The sequence below is a fragment of the Protopterus annectens genome, chromosome 13.part0 (assembly GCF_019279795.1).
Source record: "Protopterus annectens isolate FY-2018-M chromosome 13.part0, PAN1.0, whole genome shotgun sequence".
Classification (NCBI taxonomy): Eukaryota; Metazoa; Chordata; order Ceratodontiformes; family Protopteridae; genus Protopterus; species Protopterus annectens.
In genome coordinates, this window is record NC_056747.1 from 1,326,616,670 (window position 1) to 1,326,635,787 (window position 19,118).

Genomic DNA, 19,118 nt, shown 5'->3' on the forward strand with positions numbered 1-19,118 from the left:
TATATATATATATATACACATATATATATAGAGAGAAAGAGATAGATATAAATATATATAGTGAAAATTACACACACACACACACACACACACACACACACACACACACACACACACACACACACACACACACACACACACTATGTGCATTCTTGCTTCCCACATTGACCTTGCCTTCTGGTGCTGTACGGTCTGTTTAAAAGTCAGCTTCTGTTATAAGGTACTCAGGCAGTTCTGAAACATAACAAAAACAGCAGACTAGGTAGTATGTAGACATCTAGCTATAGGCCTCTCTGAGTCAAGGGCCTCAGGCAGCCGCCTGAATCACCCCACCACTGCTCCTAGTATAGATACATCAGAGTTTGAAGACATATTAGCATGGACAACTTCAACCATATTATTTGAAGCAATAATCCTATGTGACCTTAAAATTTATTGGCCTAAGTGCACTCACAAAACTGCTTAACGTACTATCAATTTATCTGAATTAACACTGTTAACACTTACAACTGTAAGAGCCAATACAGCAAGTGGAAGAGAATGCATTTTGAAGTGGATACTACTACCACACTTGTCTAACTTTCCAAAGCAGGAATTATGCCTGACATCACTACTGAGAATAATACAATTTTTGACATATGGAAACATACCAAAATACATAGAAGCATCCAATAAAGAATGTTAGAAATACAACCACATTCAATAAGGAAACATTCTTCTGTGTCCCTAAGTATAGCAACTGGGAACCGTTAAAAAAATTGACTTTAGATATTGCAGTAACAAACTTTAACAAAACCTTTCTCTCCATATTAAACTCTCTAGCACATTGACACAAGAAGACAGTCCAATCAAATCAAACTTCACGGTTCACTGCAGATATAAAACATTAATGCATAACAGAGATAGAGTGAATAAAATGGCATAAAGAAAAAGACAATTAATTTGCAACAATATCAGCACTTAGAAAACTTAACTAGGAATGCAATCCTTAAGGCTAAACAAAACTACTACAGTAGTAAACATGAAAAACACTGTAAAACTCAGAGGCAGCTTTGGTAAGCAGTTAAAGATATTCAGCCTGATCAAAAATCATGTCCCTGCCCTTTTACAGATGAAATAATCAATAACATGGCATGCAAATGTAACTGATACTACATTGCAAATGTCCTTAATAAATCCAATGTACACAACACATCAGTAAGTGACAGGGTCACTGACGCCACCCTAGTCCAACTTACTGCAAGTCCTACCACCATGATAAAAAAATAAAATAAATAATTAAACTCACCTTTCTTGCTGCAGATAACCAATTAGTAGTGTATCTCAAAACACCAACAGAAACTATTGCATACCCATATCTATAATTATAAATTGCTCTCTCCATGAATAAATAGTCCCTACACTATGGAAACAATCCTCTGTTATCCCCTAACATAAATATGTCAAATTACTTGAACTAAAATAGTTCACATACAGGTGTCAGCTACATAAGAGAGAATAAGTTACTTTCTACAACACAAGACGCAGTACAGAAACAGAACTAACTTCTGTAATCTGTATTCCTAACAGATGAAATCAAAGCAAAATGCTTGCAATGCTATTTTTAGGCCAGTCCGGAGCATTTGATACAGTTTCACATCTCATGCTATTAGTTACACTAAAGGAAATAAGAAGGAAGTAGCAGTTCACAAAATCACAAAAACTGATAGGCCAGAAAAGAGCTATGCAGACAATAGAGTGGACTACTGAGGATAAGAAAGAAATTATGTATTGTTATTATTATGCAAAAAGCCCAGAATTTCCAAACAAAAGATATATGGAAAGATAAAGAGCAACATTAGAGGAAAGAAAAATACTTCCAAAAGAAAATAACTGTCAGAAGCTACAAATAAAAACTTGTGTTCATTAATACAACAGATCCATGAAAAACAGTATATAGACCAAGAAACCTTATGCTGTTTGGAAATAGAAGTGACTGAGGAAGTGCAAAAATTTAAAGAACAAAATTTAGAGACGTTTGAAGGGTATAAAAAGAAATATGGCTATGGGAAAGAAAGAGACATCTGATATGGTACAATATTTATGCAAAGGAGAAAGCCAAATTAATCAACACAAAAAAGGCAGCCCCAAAGATAGTCAAAGAGAAATATAGGCAAAGGCATGCAGAGATGCAAAATTTCACAATAAAAAAAAAATCACAAAGAGGGAATGTAGAACAGAAAAGTAGTCAAGTAGAAGCTAAAAAAATATAAGCTAAAGTTATGGAATATTTGTGAAGTGAAGGGTTCAGTGTCATATCACAGCATGATGGAACATCTAGTCCCCAAAGTAAGGAGATACAAGAGGATCAGGAGACATCTGAAGAAGTATTTACATGGGAAAGAAAATTTATGCAGTTGAGTTTCCCACATTTTGGGAAATCACAGGGGTCAATCCAGCCAAAGTGTGCAATGAAAAAGCCTTGCCCTGGGGAAAACATCTTCTTGATTGTGGTATTCCCCCTGTCAGATAATGGTGGTGCAGTGGTGCAGTGGTTAACATTGTCACTTCACAGCGAGAGGTTCTCCTGTTCATTTCTCGGCTGGGGTTACCTTGTGTGTGTAGTCTGCATGTCCTCCCTACATTCGTATGGGTTTCCTCTGGGTACTCTGGTTTCCTCCCACATACTAAAGATATGTGGCTGGAGTGTTTCTCCCCAGGCTTCCCTTGAAAATAGGCTCTGTCCTAGTCAGACCTTCCCGGTTAGCAAATGTTAAATAAATAATACAGCGCAAGATTTATGCAAAGGAGAAAGCAAAATTAATCAAAGCAAAAAGAGCAGCATCGAAGATATTTGAAGAAAAATACAGGCAAAGACATTGGATATGGAATATTTTTAATACAAAAAATAAAAAAACAATGAGGAAAAAGTGGAAAAGAGGATTAGTACTGGAGAAGTTAAAGAAATAGAAAATGAGGTTATGGATTACCTGAAAAGTTAATGATTTAGTGTAGAAAATTTAACTCAAATAACAACGCAACTGGATGGAGGAATGGACACCCAAATTAAGGTGAAACCAGTGGAGCAGGAAGTATCCAATCAGTTAACATATGAAGATACTTTGCATCCTCCCACAGAAAACCAGTACAAAGGTTCAGTTGGAGCTATACAGCAAGGGAAAAGAACAGGAAACTGTGGCAACTCTGACATAGTCAGTATCGTGCAGTGATAGGCCAGTGAGTTCCCATATGAAAGACCAATGGATGACACAAGGTGAAACTGAAGAGAACGTGGCACAGGAAGAAGTTCTGGAACTTTTTATAGAATGCCCACAGTAAATGGCAAATGAAGACTCTGCCCTCAGTTTAGAAGAAAATTATCTAAGGGAAGAGTTGCTTGATTTAATAGAGATGGATAGATAGATTAAGATCAATGAAAGAAATAGACAACAGAAGGTCAATAAAACCCAGAAAGTTGGAAGTTTGATAAAACAAATGAACACAGTAATTAGGACAGTCCGTAGAGTTTCATGTGATATAACAGAAGTAAACAGGATTCACAAGAATACAGGGTCGTAAGGAAAAGGACTTGGAGAAATCGAATGCCATCATGGAAATATCGAACAGAGAAAACTATAAAGACAAGAAGTGTCACTGTTAGAAGAGGGAACAGATCACCAAAAGTACTCAGAAAGACAGACATGATAAAAGCAATGCACAGTATCAGAACATCAGGATTTATCATGTACTATTGCAAATAATAAACTAAAAATATCAACACATGCATACAAACTTAGAAGATACATAGATAAATATAAAGGAAAAGTACAAAATAAGCAATTTATTGATGACCCAAAAAGTTTTATAGAGAATTGGGAAACATCATCAAAGGAATTGAAAGACCGCCAAAAAAAGAAGAAATAGATACATTTTGGAGAAATATTTATGAAGATCCTGTGGAACATAACAACGATGCTAAATGGATAGAAGAAGTAAAAGAAAGAATAAGAAGTTTAAATGTACAGGATATGAAATGGGATGAAGTAACAGCCAGAGAGATTGAAACAAAGTTAAGAAAAGCCTTTAATTGGAAAACCTCAGGCCCAGATAGAGTACCTAATGTTTGGTTAAAAGTATTAACATCTTTGCATGAAGATTTAGCCATGAGTAACAACTGTTTATATGTGCATCCTGAACAGACATCAGCCTGGCTAGCAACAGGGAAAACAATGTTCCTACTTAAGAGTGAACATGCAAGCTACCCTAAAAATTATAGACCAATAACTTGCCTTCCAACAACATATCAACTACATACTGGAATTGATGCTGACAAAGTTTATAGTCATTTCGAAGAAAACTCAATTACGGCAATAGAACAAAAGGGTAATAAAGGAAACATATGGAATAAAGGATCATTTGTTGTTCAAGTCATACTGGAGAACTATAAAAAGGGGAAGAATCTAAGTATGACATGGACAGACTACAAAAAAGCATTTGACAGTATCCCACATTCATGGATAAAAGAGTGATTAGAAATGTATAAGATACACCCTACACTGAAAAAAACACATCACAGTGACCATGAAACAGTGGCAAACCACTTTGCAGTTAAGCCATGATAAAGGACAATTTATTATTCCAGGGATACAAATTCAAAGGAGGATATTTCAGGGTGACTCTCACCGCTGTTCTTTTGCCTTGCCTTTAAGACATTAAGCAGTCTGCTTAACAGATTAGTTCAAGGCTATAATTTGGCTCCCTGAAAGCAAAAAAGTGTAAATACTTCTCATCTTTTCTTTGTCAATGATTTAACACTGTATAGTTCATCAGATGAGGAACTGAAAGCACAACTGCAAGTGGTCAACACTTTTTCAGATGATCTAAGAATGTCATTTGGTCTTGATAAATGTGCAAAAGCAACCTTTAAAGCAGGAAAACTGCATCACCAAGAAAACATCAGTTTGGGACAAGATGTGATATAAAGGAACTTGAGCAAGAGGGAGTGTATAAATATTTGGGAAATGAAGAAGGATCAACACTAAAACATGAACAATGTGAATAAAACTGAGTAAGGAATACTTTAGAAGATTTAAATTAACCTTGCAAACATTGACATCTAAGAACAACGTTCAGGCTATAAACCAATTTGTTCTTCCTGTCCTAACATGCAGTTTTGAAGTGATTGACTGGCCCCAAAAGGTGATGGATAGATTAGACAGGAAAACAAGAAGGATGCTTCATGCTCACCAAATGATTTATAAAAATCAGTGCATACCAAGATTATATATTCCCTATTCCGAAGGAGGGATGGGCCTCCTTCAAATTGATTTCATGTACAGATCTGCATTTGTGGGACTGCATACATATTTGCTAACCTCAGAAGACTGAAACGTAGTGAAAGTTTTGAAACATGAAGAGAATAAATCTAAGATGACCTCCCTTCTTAGTCTAGAAGCATATCACATCAAACGGGAATGGAAATCAAACCAGAAGTACATAAAATCAGGCAGCAAATGAATGTGCCAAAAAACGAAAGAAAGACTATAAGGTGAAGGATCAAATGAGAAGGCAAGAAATGTGGAAAATGCATAAATATAGTTGCAAGTATAGAAAACTCCTGGAACAACCTCACGTTGATTAGGATCGAACATAGGGGTGGTTAAGGAAAGGCAAATTCAAACCAAAGGATGAAAGGTTAATATTGGTGGCCCAGGATATGTACATGTTGGTTTACAAAGTCCATTGAACATGTGGGAGAAACAGACATATGTAGGTTTTGTACAACAGAATTGGAAACAGTTGCACACTTTGTTGCTGCTTGTGACATACTAATGGCAGAAGGGCTTTATACTGAAAGGTATAATAATGTGGCAAGACTGTTGCACTTGGGATTGTGCAAACATTATAATATTGAAGTAGATGAAAAACACTGGAAATATGAGACATAAAGCATTATAGAAAATGATGAAGTTTATATCATATGGGATCACCCAATACCAACAGTTCAAAAGATAGATGCGAGAAAACCAGATATAATAGTCCATACAAAGAAGACAAAAGTAGCTTTGATCATTGAAATCGCTACACCCACTGACTACAGTGTCTCGTGTACAGGGACACACAAAGTCATAAAATATTAGGATCTGCAGGCAGAAATGAGAGTGACGTGAAAGAAAGATACCCAGACAGTTCCAATAGGAGTAGGAGCAACAGGTCTTATAAAAAAGAATCTACAATTGTATTTAGATATGTTACCAATACATGTAACTCCATAAGAATTGCTGAAGTCATGACTGGGCACATTGCTGGTGCTGTGAAGAGCACTTCTGGTTGACATCAAAGATTGAAACAATACCAATTTCATGAACTTTAAACATACTTTGACTTAGGAATGGGGTCCATTCCCATCATGGTATTAGAAACCCAAAAGATTTGGAGAAATTAAAAAGGAAATGAGCCTCACAAACCACATAATCAACTGGTTTTGAAGTGTCCTCACCCATCAAGCACAGTTTATGCTTGGTTGTTGAGCTGTCAACTCCACAACAAATAAATTTGATTGCCACAATATTAGGATATTTACTGTTTAATATATTTATAAATAAAATGCATTCAGTCTCTAAACCAGCAAGACTAATCCAAAATGCAGATGACTCAACATTAGTATTTGCTGCCTCTATAGTCAAACAGTTCCAAGATGAACTGCAGCATTCCTCTGCAAAAATTGAAAACTCTCTACAACAATCTAAACTATGCTTAACTCCAAATAAAATGTATTTTTATCTCTAACCCAAAAAGCAAACTGTAGTGATTTAATTATATATTCAGTGAATAATACTAGAGTTGAATGAGTACAAAATATAAAACTCCTAGGAGTGACAATAGACCATTGATAAAGATTTGATCAGCAAATCCAACTTGCAGTTCAAAAAAATAAATAACCATAAATTATAAATTCTCTACAAAGTACAAGCAGTCCTAGCAGAATATGCATGTACAACTATAGTGCAGACTTATCTCCTCCCTGGTCTCTTGTACACCCCAATTTTCTGTGCTAGACAGTCCTGTCAGCTAGCTAAATGGGAACAATCTTACAATAAAACTGCAAAGTTTACAAGCGACCACATTAATCAAACACATTAGTGTGGGGCACTTTATCCACTTAACTGGTTGGGGCTATCGCATCTTCTAGCCTTTCTTCCTATTACAACTGTCCATCGCATCCTATACAACAGGCAAGTGTCTTGCCACGGAATTATTAAAGTGGTATAGAAGTGCACTGACTAAACCCACAGTTAATACTAATTGAAAAGTTTAAAAATCATAATGGTGGCTGTCAGTGCTCTTAATATGTTAATAAACTGTTGAACTTGATCCCAGCAGATATCAGGAATACCTTATCTTATCTACAATTTAAAATCTCTTTAAAGACGCATCATTCAAGTAAATGGTCATGTCCTTGTAACTGCTGCATCACCAAAACCCTTTTTATGCTAACTCCTATCCCCTTTGTAACTTAACAATTCTAATGAAATCATACCCCTCAGGATAATAGTACAGCACTTGTGTTATCTCCATTACTAAGTCTCCACCTCATGCAGTTAAATCAAACAAATATAACTAACTTTTCAAAGTTTTGCTACAGTACTCTGCTATCCTAGTGAATATAACTTATTTGGGTAAAATATAAATATACCTTATATGCTCTCTTTCTGCTAATATTACAGTGGAGGTGTATGCAAATACTGAGAAAACACTGAATGTTCTATTGATGTGTGAGTTCTATGTGCTGTATATACTATGTTCAATAGATGTGTCTTAGTTTGATATGCAATAAGTACTGTAGCATGATATCATCTATTAAGTTATATAGTTCTGAGTGTTACTATATATTTTTTCATACAGCTTATTCAACTGTATGTAATGTGGAGCTTTTCTTCCTGGGTCTCTGATAAAAAGGGGCTTTGTCCAGTCAGACTTTCTCAGTAGACAAAGTAAAATAGATAAATACAATAACTAAGTAAATAGTATCGCTGTGCAGATTATTATTTTATAATAGTAGTGGTGTAAAATATTCCACATAAAACAAAAGCCTATCCATGCTGTATATTTATTTTAATGCAAGAAAGGAAGTTTACCTTGCTTTCCAAGTTTAAGGTTGGCTTTTCTTCTCACTAGATCAAATGACCTGCAGACCAAATGAGTTCACTTGCCCTCCACCAATCTACTCTGGCCCAAAGTGTATTCCATATTCTTGGGTGTGTGATGGAGATGCAAACTGTGCCAACGCAGCTGATGAGTTACAGAACTGCACCCAGCGGAACTGCTATATGAGTGAGTTTCAGTGTGCCAACGGACGATGCGTTTTGTATTTCTACAGGTGGGTTAAAACATATTTCAGATGCTGCACTGACACCTTTGTTTTATGTATTTGTGAGTTTCATTCTGTGGAAAGTGTGTAACACGTAATGATGCAAAAACTACTTATTCAGGCATTGTTGTTACTCAGCTATACACTATTTGTATAACTAGCACTTGTGTTCACCCTCATGAGGCATAATTACAGGATATTATAAAAAATATCATGTGAACAGCCACAAAAAGTGCAAACATTTTCAAATAAATGAGGGCAGAAAATCAGATACGAATGACATACATTTACTACGCACCATATGGGAAGACACTCAGGGCAAAAATGCTGTTAGTAAACACCAAACTTGTCAACTTGTCCTGTTAACTTGTCGGCTTTGCCATCTTTAGAAAACAAATATAGGACTCACAAACTGTCATTTAGAAAGCACAGTCCTTCATTTCTTCACTGGATTAAACTTGCCTACTAAGATTTTTAAATGATTTTTGGGAATAGCAGCTTTGATCTACAATGTGCTACACAGATGACTCAGGCAGGTACATTCACTACCCACAGTCAGGGCCAGATCCAGGACAAGGCAGTCTAAGCAGCTGCTTAAGACCTAGTGCAGGCTGGGGCCATAAATGTTGCAAAAAAAAAAAAAGAGAAAGAAAAGAAAAGAAACTGCTCACTCTCACCCACATTACTGCTCAGTTGCTATAGCTCCAGGTAATCTCTCCCTCATTGGCTAAAATATCGAGCCAATGGCAGTGGGCCTACCTGGAGCAACAGAGAACTTCACAGTGAAAGTGCTGTGTTTTCATTTTTGGATTTGCTTCCATGATAGAAATGCAGTTTATTTGGTGCCTTACAATCACAGTTTTTTACTTTGGATTTACCATCTTGCTTACAGTTTGACATTTGCCATTTTGCCATTGGAGCTGTGTTTGCGATTTTATGGAACTGCCGTTTGCTATAATTGTCTACAACATGTGTATGTGTGTGTGTGTGTGTGTGTGTGTGTGTGTGTGTTTTTGTGGGGGGTGGGGTTGTGTCTTTAGACTTGAACAGTTTGATCCATATTACTAGTTCATACCTGAGACTTGAATAGACCTCCTTCAGTTAGTCATTGAAAATTAATAATGCCAAAAATTAAGACATTTCTTAATTATCATTCAGAAAATCTCCCTAGTGGGATTAACGCAGTTAATAAAGGATAAATAAAAAAATAAAAATAAAATAAATAAAATACTGTAGGTTAACTAGGACAGGCAACCCATGAACACTGTATGGTTACTTGACTTGGTGAAAGTCATGCAGTAGGCAAATTGAGGTAGAAAGAATCAAACCCTATACATTTGACTATTTAGAGCTTGGACACCCTAATCCTTTAATCAAGTGCCACACCTTCATTAATTCTGGACAATGCTCCTGAGTCTTCCCTGAAAGGGATCACTTTGTCCAGTGGGATTTTCTGCTTAACAACTCAAATATAAAAAATAATGTTTAAAATTTGTCACTGTATGGGCCATTGTCCCCCAGTTATTTATGGCTTCATCCAGAATTGTTGGGGAAAAAAAGATTAGCTTTATTGTAATGTGTTCCTTATACAATTTGTGGCTTTGTGGTAAATTGTTGTGGCTTGCAGTCACTACAGTCACTATTCAAATGTGTGAAATGTGGGGCTTTTCTCCCTGGGGCTCAGCTGACAAGGGGCTTTGCCCAGTCAGATTTTCTTGGTAAACTATGTAAAATAAATAAATAAAATAACTAAATCAATACTGCTTATAGCTCTGCATATTATTATTCTGTCAGCATTTTAGATTTTTGTGTCCTTCAGGATATGTTTGCTTTTTGTTTAAAAAAAAATGCTTATTAATGCAGAATTTGTTATTCTAACGATTTTATAAATATAAGAGGGAAATATTTAAAATCTGTTCCTGACTTTTGAGGATTTGTCCCTGATTCTTGAGCTAAGAGGTTGATAAGGCGTAAGGGGGGTTGCAATGAGTTACATTGTGTGGTCCTTGCAGCAGTAAGCAGAAATACGCTTCTTTATCATTATTTAAGTATTTATTCATTTTATACCAAGCAAACATATGAATGTATGCAGACATACAGGGGGCTGTATCTGATGGCAACATCTATAAGTGTGTACATATATGTAAATAGTTAGTTCCTGCATCTCAAATTAGTTATACTGTAAAGGAAGGAAGGAAATGCTTGTAGTAAATAGGAGTGTTATCCTATTAAATGTGTTCTTTGGGTATGATCCTTGGTTTCCTTGTTTTGTTGACTGTTGACAATGTGTTTACTATTTAGCTGTGAGTGAGCTGGGCAAAATAAAGTCTACAAATTTAATTTTACAATGTTAACTTGAATGCATTTTAATTTAGTCTGGAAGTTGGCAAAGACGATTAAGGTTGTGAGCATTTAATGTAGTACAGGGTTTGATTCCCTCAGTCTTCATTTGCATAATGTATAATGTTGAGCAAGTCTCTTAACCAGACAGTGTTTTCGAGCAATTGGGAATATGGGCTAGTTTCAGCAAATGTTCTCCTAGACTGCATGCCTAATAACTACCTGTGAAACTTTACTTATTTTTACTGGCATATAAGTGTGAAATGCCAGTGTGTTGGTCTACAACAATTTGTCTGGTAATTTGTGCTAATAAATAAAGCTATGAGCTGTTATGAGTTTCCTGTAATGCAGGCTTTGATTCCCTTAGCTTAATGTCTGAGTCTGACCAACATATTTCACCAGATAGGGTTGCTGGGCTGTCTGTGAAAAGAGACACTTGTCCAGTGGGCTATCCCAAGCTGTTAGCAAATATGTTACACATTTGTCTTTTGAATCCCTGCACCCCTCAGATAACCATTTGCCATTAATTAGTGCTTCATTATATACTATTTGAGTATGAATCCCAGCATGTATCTGGTAGTGTAATAAGTTGCCATATGTGTTTTTAATAAATGTGAGTTTCAAGCAAGAGAAGTTCACTTTTGCTCATGCTTAGTCTGTTTTCAATGTGAGTGGTTTGTTTTATCAAATGGCTTTCGGTGTTTTAATACAAAATATTTTAATGAAAGTTTTAAATTAAATCCAAATCTCTGTGATCATTGTAAAACTAATGAACAAAATAGTATGCATAATGGCTGGCTTGAACAGTGTTTTATGGTAAATGGGGAGAGACAGCCAAGTAATGGGATATTAGTATGGCTATGGGGTGGGCAAGTCCATCAAACTGCATTGGGCCTCATTTGACCATGTTCCAATTCTGGCTAAAGCACATGACATTTTGCAACTTTATGAACAGTTAGTTACTTGTGAACAATGGATGAGGAAAAAATGGTTTATTCTGCCTAACTTGACATGGCCAAGGCATTTGACACAATACCTCACTTGGGCATTGTTTATCATAGGATCATAGGAAGTTACTAAGCTAATGGCAGTAGGGCCCTTACAAGCCTAGCCTCTATTGCCCCTGTCCAAGAGCGACACAGGTGGAACCCCTGAGGTGAATTTATGGTTACCTATCCAATCGCCCGGATTGTGTTTGAAGAGAGCCAATGAGGTGCTCTGTTTGACATGAAATGGGAGACTGTTCCAAAGGTGTGGTAACTTCTGGGAGACAAATCTATCCCTCCAGCAGGTTCTGTTAATGTCACATACTAGGTTAAGTTCTTTAGAGGAAGTAACCCTTGTACCATTTTACTTACAGAGATGCAGCATTTCCAATAAAGCGGGGTCAGAGATTGCCTTGTATGCAAGGCAGAGATTGCATCTGAGTAGTCTGTATGAAAGAGACTAAAATGTCAGTGATTTCAGATGATCCACATAGAACAGATGCTGAAGACCTCGAATTTTCCTTCTGAGGAATCTTTGTGGTCTCTCCAATTGCTGCATGTGCTTGGAAAGGTATATACCAAAAGGGGTGTTGTACTCAATTATTGGCCAGATGAGGGAAAAGTACAGAGAGGTTATAACTTCTTTTTTCTGGAGGCAATGCTCTTACTTATGAGAAGAGTAATATAGACTGCCCTTCTTACCACTGTGGGGACATGGTAGTCAAAGGTAAGGTTGCTGTCAACCTGTGTGCCCAGTTCTCTCACCACTGAGTGAGTACTTAGGGTGTTGCTATTGATGTGATAGTTAGCAGGAACATCACTTTTACTGAAAGGGATGATAATACATTTTTTTGCATTGAGTTTAAGGCCATGACTTTGGCACCAATCATTTGTATGTGTAAGACCCTCTTGTAGGATGTTGACAGCATTTGGAGATTCTATGACCGCTCCCAGTTTGCAGTCATCAGCAAACTTTGTCAGACACAGATCTTTAGTTTTTGCTTGTACTTCAGAAAAATAGATTCTAAACAGTAGAAGTCCCAAGACTGATCCCTGTGGAATATCAGTAGTTACAGGTCGACTGTTGGAGGTGGATTCCCCTATTCTGACTATATGGGTTCTATCAGTGACCCAGTTAGTGACTCATCTAATGATATAAGGGTGATACCTAACTGGGTGAGTTTGTCAATGTTATTTGAGTGAGGGATAGTGTCAAACACCTTGGCTAAGTCTAGGTAGGCTGTATGCACAGATTTCCCCTCATCCAGGGCCTTAGTGACTGTCTCAAAGAAGTCCACCAGGTTTAACAAGCATGATCTCCTTTTGACAAATGCAAACTGAGTAGGGTCAAGTGTTTGGAGATTACCCATATCTTTGCTGATAAGGTCCATTATGATTTGTTTCATGGCCTTGCAGATAAGGTTAGTCAGGCTAATAGATCTTTAGTTCCCGGGGTCATTGGAAGTACCATCTTTGTGCAAAGGAATAACTGTGGCCATTTTCCATTCAGATGGGACAAATCTGGTGCTTAGACTATGATTAAAATGAGTACCCATTGGTGTTGCTAATTCTTGTTGCAGCCCATGTAGGATGTAGCCTAGGATGTTATCAGGTCCAATACATGTCATGTTTTTGGCCTTAGAGAGGGCATTTACAACCTGTTGTTTAGATTTACAAGGTAGGGAAAGATAGTAGGGAAGTCATGGGGTATATGTGGCAGAGACAGGGGAGTGAAGCTATGTCCACAGGCTCAGTATATGTGGTATCACTGACTACCAGTACAGCACAAATCTGGGACTTTCCTTTTATGTTATGGATGTAACTAAAGAATGCCTTATGGTGGTCTTTAGTCAAGGAAGCTACTTTGGATTCATAGTTTCCTTTGGAGGACTTCACAAGAAGTCTTATTCACTTGTTTATGCTGAGGAGGGAGTGTTTCCAGTTTAGGGCTTGCTCTCTCTTACTCTTAGATAGCAGTTTCTTATTCTTATTGTAAAGTCTGTTAATGGCAGTTATCCACCAGGCAGGTTTGCTCTTCCTCAAGGAGCTTGTTTTGGTCCTATCAAGTACGGCCGAGTCAGTGCAGTTATACAAGTGTTTGTGTAAGCTTAACAGATTAGGTATAAATCCTTATGTCACCTAGTAGATAGCCAACTGGCTCACAGACAGGACCCATGAAGACAGACCTGAGGCGTCCATCTTTACTAAGAGGCCAGTCACAAGTTCAGTCCTTCAGAGATGTGTCCTAGGACTTCTCTTTTTTGGTGTTTTCTTCTCTGAAGTCAAGGTCAATGTCAATGGCCTCTGGCTGATGAAATCTGTAGATGATTGCAAATTTAGAGTAGTCATACAATTCCCCACTGACACTAATATTCTCCAGGAAGAGGTGACACAGACAAATAATTGGTGTCAGAGCCAAGGACTAAAACTAAATGACAAGAAATGCAAAATAGTATCCTTAACTTTCAAACTGACAATACATCCCTAACAATCGACTTAGGAGTCAGAGACTTGGAGATACACATAGACAATAATCTAGCTTTGGACCATCACATGTCTCCAACAGTGAGGAAATCATTCTATGTTGTGCAACTTATAAACAAAGGTATGTCATCTAGGTCTAAGGAGGTCATTGTTCCACTGCAGATATCAGGCCTAGTATGAGTACAGTGAACCTATGAACATGTCTCCAGCAGTGGGGAAATCATTCTATGTTGTGCAACTTATAAACAAAGGTATGTCATCTAGGTCTAAGGAGGTCATTGTTCCACGGCATTCAACATTCATCAAGCCTATCATTGAGTACAATGCCCCCTTTGGTATGTACCTAGCCAGGCATATCCAGCAATTGGAATGTCCACAGTGGTTCCTCACTAATAGAATACAGGACATAAGTAACATGTCCTGTCCAGACTGCCTCAAAGTCCTATCCCTGCATTCTGTCTTATACAGACTTTTGAGGAGAGATCTATGCCTGACATACAAGGCATTGTGAGCCCCCACCCTGATGGACTTCCAGTATATCCGCAAAACAAACTGCACCAGAATTACCCATTCTAAAGATTTAAACCTTGCCTGTAGTATAAATAAGACCTGCTGAAGAGACATGTATGTATCCCACCCTTCTCTGGAAGAGGCTCCCCATCCATGTGAAACAAAGTTCTTCCCTAACCCAATTCAAGTGTAATCTGGACAACTGAATGGAGAACAAAACATTCATCCCTGGTTTGGCACATATGTCTCTAATGGACACAGGTAACCTGTAAGAGGGCCCCTCATTGTAAATTATTTATCTCCCAAACATCTGTTTACACATATCAAGGGTACCAGAACTTGTTAGAGATTTGGGATGCATGGCTAAGCTTAAACGGGCCTTATGGTCATTAGCCTAGTAAACACGCGTGAACCTATGAATGTATGAACCTATGAACCTATAAACCTGTGAACCTATGGATCTATCAACATTCTTGACCTAGTCCTCAGCAACATGGGGTAAAATTGCAGCCTCCCTCTCCCAAGTGTCATGTCTTTACTGGTCAGGTTGTGACATAAAGCTGCCTCCTTCAAAATACATATAAAACCTGGAACATCAGCTAACCCTGGAACTTGTAGGAATTATTCCAAGGCAAACCTTCTACTAAGTAACACCCTGGTAAAATTTCAAGCTTCTTCAAACCCAGGGAACACTGCAGAATTGTTCACAGAAATCCTGTAGAATCATGTACACAGCTGTACTGAGACAACGATCGTGTATACAACTGTATAGAGGCAATGCTTCCTACTCAAAATAAGCACAGGACAAACTGAAAAAAGCCACACTGGTAGAGTCCCAACATCAGTAGGTTGCATAACTAAAGGAAGAAAAGCATTGTCAAAATAGAAAGTACAAAACCAAGCAAGCTAGGAAATGCCTTATCAAACTAAATAAGCAACTCAGTGGACTAATTAAGTCTACCAAAGCCAAACTGAGGTAAAAGTAGCCTCTCAGGATAAGAACAGTCAAAAAGTATTCTTCAGCTATGCCTGCATCCTCAACAGCAATGCCAACAATGTGGTGAACTAATTGTAAATGGAGTCTATATTGAACCAGAGGATATAGCACATCTACTGACCAATAAAGTTAGCTCCAGTTTTACCCCCACTTTCTTGCCAGATGCCTCTGAAGTAATACAGCCAACCTTAACTCACCCATCTATCACTGGGGAACAAGTCCTCCATAAACTCTTCAAGGCCAAAAACACTGCATTTATGGACACCAGTAATATCATCTTTAATAGCATGAGACATGACCTAGCTGGCCCACTAGAATCACTACTTGACAGTAGTCTCCAAAAGATTTTGTGTCAGATGAATGGAGGACTGAATTTGTTATCCCTTTACTCAAGAATGGGCCATGGATGGCCTTGGGAAGCTACTTACCTATAAGACTGACTAGTCTCACATGCAAATCCATGGAAAAAATTATCATGGATATGATAAATAAAGACATAAGAATCCTTTTTACATTGTATACAACCAAGTCTGATTTAATCAAGGGTAGGTCATACCTACTCAACATGGTGGATTTCCTGTAGTAGGTCACCAAAGCAGTGAATGATGGCAAAATGGTGCATAATGCCTATCTCAACCTGATCAAAGAATTCAACATAGTATCCCACTTGAGCGTTGTAGACAGTCTCACAGAAATTAGGTATAAACCCATATGTCACCCACTGTATATCCAGTTGGCTTACAGATAGCACCCAAGAAGTCACTAGCTAATCTCCTCAGGACTCAATGCTGGGGCCACTTCTTTCTTGGCATCTACTTCTCTAAAGTCAAAGCTAACATCAAAGGCCTCTTACAGACCAAGCTTGCAGATGATTATAAACTAGGTGCAGTCATAAAATTCCCAAAAGACAAAAATACCCTCCAAGAAGGCCTGACACAGACACATAACTATTGCCAGTGCCATGGTCTAAAACTCAGTGCCAAGACATGTATAATAGTATCTTTTGGAAAGTCGCCCAGTAGACTATGTACATATTGCTTTATAACGTCCATTGAAAATGTGGGAGAAACAAATGCAGGTTCCTTAAAACAGAACTGGAAATAATTGCACATCTTGTTGCTGGATGTGATACTGTAATGGCAGAGGGCCTGTATACTGAAAGGCATAATAATGTAGTAAGACTGTTGTATTGGGGATTGTGCAAACATTACAATACTGGAGTAGATGAGAAGCAATGCAAACATGAGCCACATAGCATTTTAGAGAATGCTAAAGTTTATACCACATGGGATTACCCATTACCAATAGTTCAAAAATAGATAAAATACCAGGATTTGCAGGCACAAATGAGGGCAATGTGGAAGAAGGATGTGACACAATTTGGCACAATGGTTAAGGTCTTCATTTCTGATGCACAAGGAACAAGGTTTAATCCTGATCGCTGGCCACTTCCTGCTTGGAGTTTGCATGTTCTCCTTGTGTTTCTGTGGGGTTCTTCCCACCACAGAAAAAAATGCTGAGTGTTTCCATTTCAAACTCACCAATGAATGGAGCTATGGGCAGCAGCACAGACTCTACATGGTGCCCTATAGTGAAAAGAGTTGCACAGACCAATCGCTTTGGGCATCTACTGTGGTGCACAGTATCCTCAAGATAGGAGATCACAGATCACAGACTGTGTGCCATTGCTGGACTAGCCACTCAATGATGTAAAAATATGGCTCTAGATGATTTGGTCATGTTGACTAATGTTGCCAAAAAGGCATGGGTATTTGCTGGTGATAAGTGGGTTGAGGACCCAGCCTACACCAGGGACCCTTGCTAACAGTGGGAGGGGGTGTATGTGCCCATATTGGCCAGTATTTGCCCACCATAATACCCAGCAGCCCTGGGTTCATAAGGTGCTGACCATCTGGTGTCCATTTGTCCAGCCTGGGTTACCCAGGATAGCTCTGTTGAGTGAACGTTGGATGTAAAAAACAACCTGCCAAACATGAACTAAGAATTGCTACACTCAATGTATGTTCACTAACACAACAGAGCTTGGAAGCTGATGACATGATGGTATGGAGGAAGCTGGACACCCCATGTTTGCAAGATTCAAGATGGAAGGGCAATGCAGCAAAGAAACTTGACTTGGGATCCTGAGTCTACTACTCAGATATGGGAACTGTGGTGAGAGAGAGCCTTCAGAAGGCAGGAAGGGATGTCATCAGAATTAGTAACAAACTTATGGCAATCAGACTACAGCAGGGCAGTATTCATAATCTCAGCCTATGCCCCACAGCAGGGTTGGGATAGTATTAAAAACAGTACATTGATAGAACAGTTGCAGAACCTACTAGATAAAGCAGGACAACAGGAATTAGTGTTGATAATGGGTGACTTGAATGCACATATTGAGACAGAACATGATATGAGGACTGCCTGGGTCCACATGGGTGGGGCAACAGGAATAAAGAAGGAGAGACCATTCCAGACTTCTGTCTGGAAAATGGCTTGACAGTAGCCAACACATGGTTCAGAAAGAGAGACAATCACAAGATCATATGCAAGAGTGGCCAACATGCAACTCAGGTGGACTTCCTACTTGTAAGGAAAGGGCACTGTAGTAGAATCAGTAATTGCAAAGTCATCCCTAGTGAAACAATTGGCCCACAGTATAAACAACTGGTTGCGACAATCAGCTGAAAGAAATGGTCAGAGAAGGCTCTAAGGTTAACACAGACTAGGCTGAAGACCTAGAAGCTGACTTGAGAGAAAGTAAAACAGTTCAAGGAATTACTCAGGCACCCCAAAATGAGAAGGAAATAGGTGAAGTTAAAGAAAAATGGCAGCGTCTCAAAACAACATGTGTAAGGACTACAGAACAGACATGTAGCTGATGCAAGTATGGAAATAAGGTACATAAGGAAAGCTGGTGGTGGAATACAGAAGTCCAGGAAGTTATCAAAAGATAGAAAGAGTGCTGGAAAAAGTGGGAAATAGATAAAACTGACCAGGCTAGAAAGGAATACTGGTTGGTTAACAAAGAAGCTAAGTAGAGAGTTGCAATAGCCAAGAACAGGGCATTAAAAGTACCCTGACAGCTATTGGAAAGTGTCTCAATAGATGGCACAAAGAAACTATATCAGGTTGCCAGACAAAAACAAAAAGATAAAGAAGTTACTGTTCATAAGGGATGCTAGCAACAACCTGCTAACCAGTCCACAGGACATCAAAGGCAGATGGAAGGAGTACATTCAGCAGTTTCTGAATAAAGAAAATCGCACAGAAGCCAGACACAGCCTGCGATTAGAGAAGAAGAGGAGCCCCCCCTAGACGAAGTAAGAAGGTTTGATGTAAAAAACAATCGACCTGCCAAACATGAAGTAAGAATTGCTACACTCAATGTATGTTCACTAACACAACAGAGCTTGGAAGTGGATGACATGATGCTATGGAAGAAAAT

At 38.2% G+C, this 19,118-nt stretch overlaps 1 protein-coding gene and 1 non-coding gene across 2 annotated transcripts in view; one reads left to right on the forward strand and one right to left on the reverse strand.

The window, feature by feature from the left end:
* The window catches only part of LOC122788060 (low-density lipoprotein receptor-related protein 2-like), a 1,238,079-nt gene that overhangs the window by 734,654 nt on the left and 484,307 nt on the right, over positions 1-19,118 (forward strand). The window contains exon 49 of the mRNA XM_044054982.1: positions 8,158-8,359. Within this exon, the coding sequence (XP_043910917.1) occupies positions 8,158-8,359 (202 nt within the window). The remainder of the gene's footprint in view (positions 1-8,157; positions 8,360-19,118) is intronic.
* LOC122788528 lies at positions 2,348-2,516 on the reverse strand. Its single transcript, XR_006362721.1, has one exon. It is a non-coding gene; the product is annotated as a U1 spliceosomal RNA (small nuclear RNA).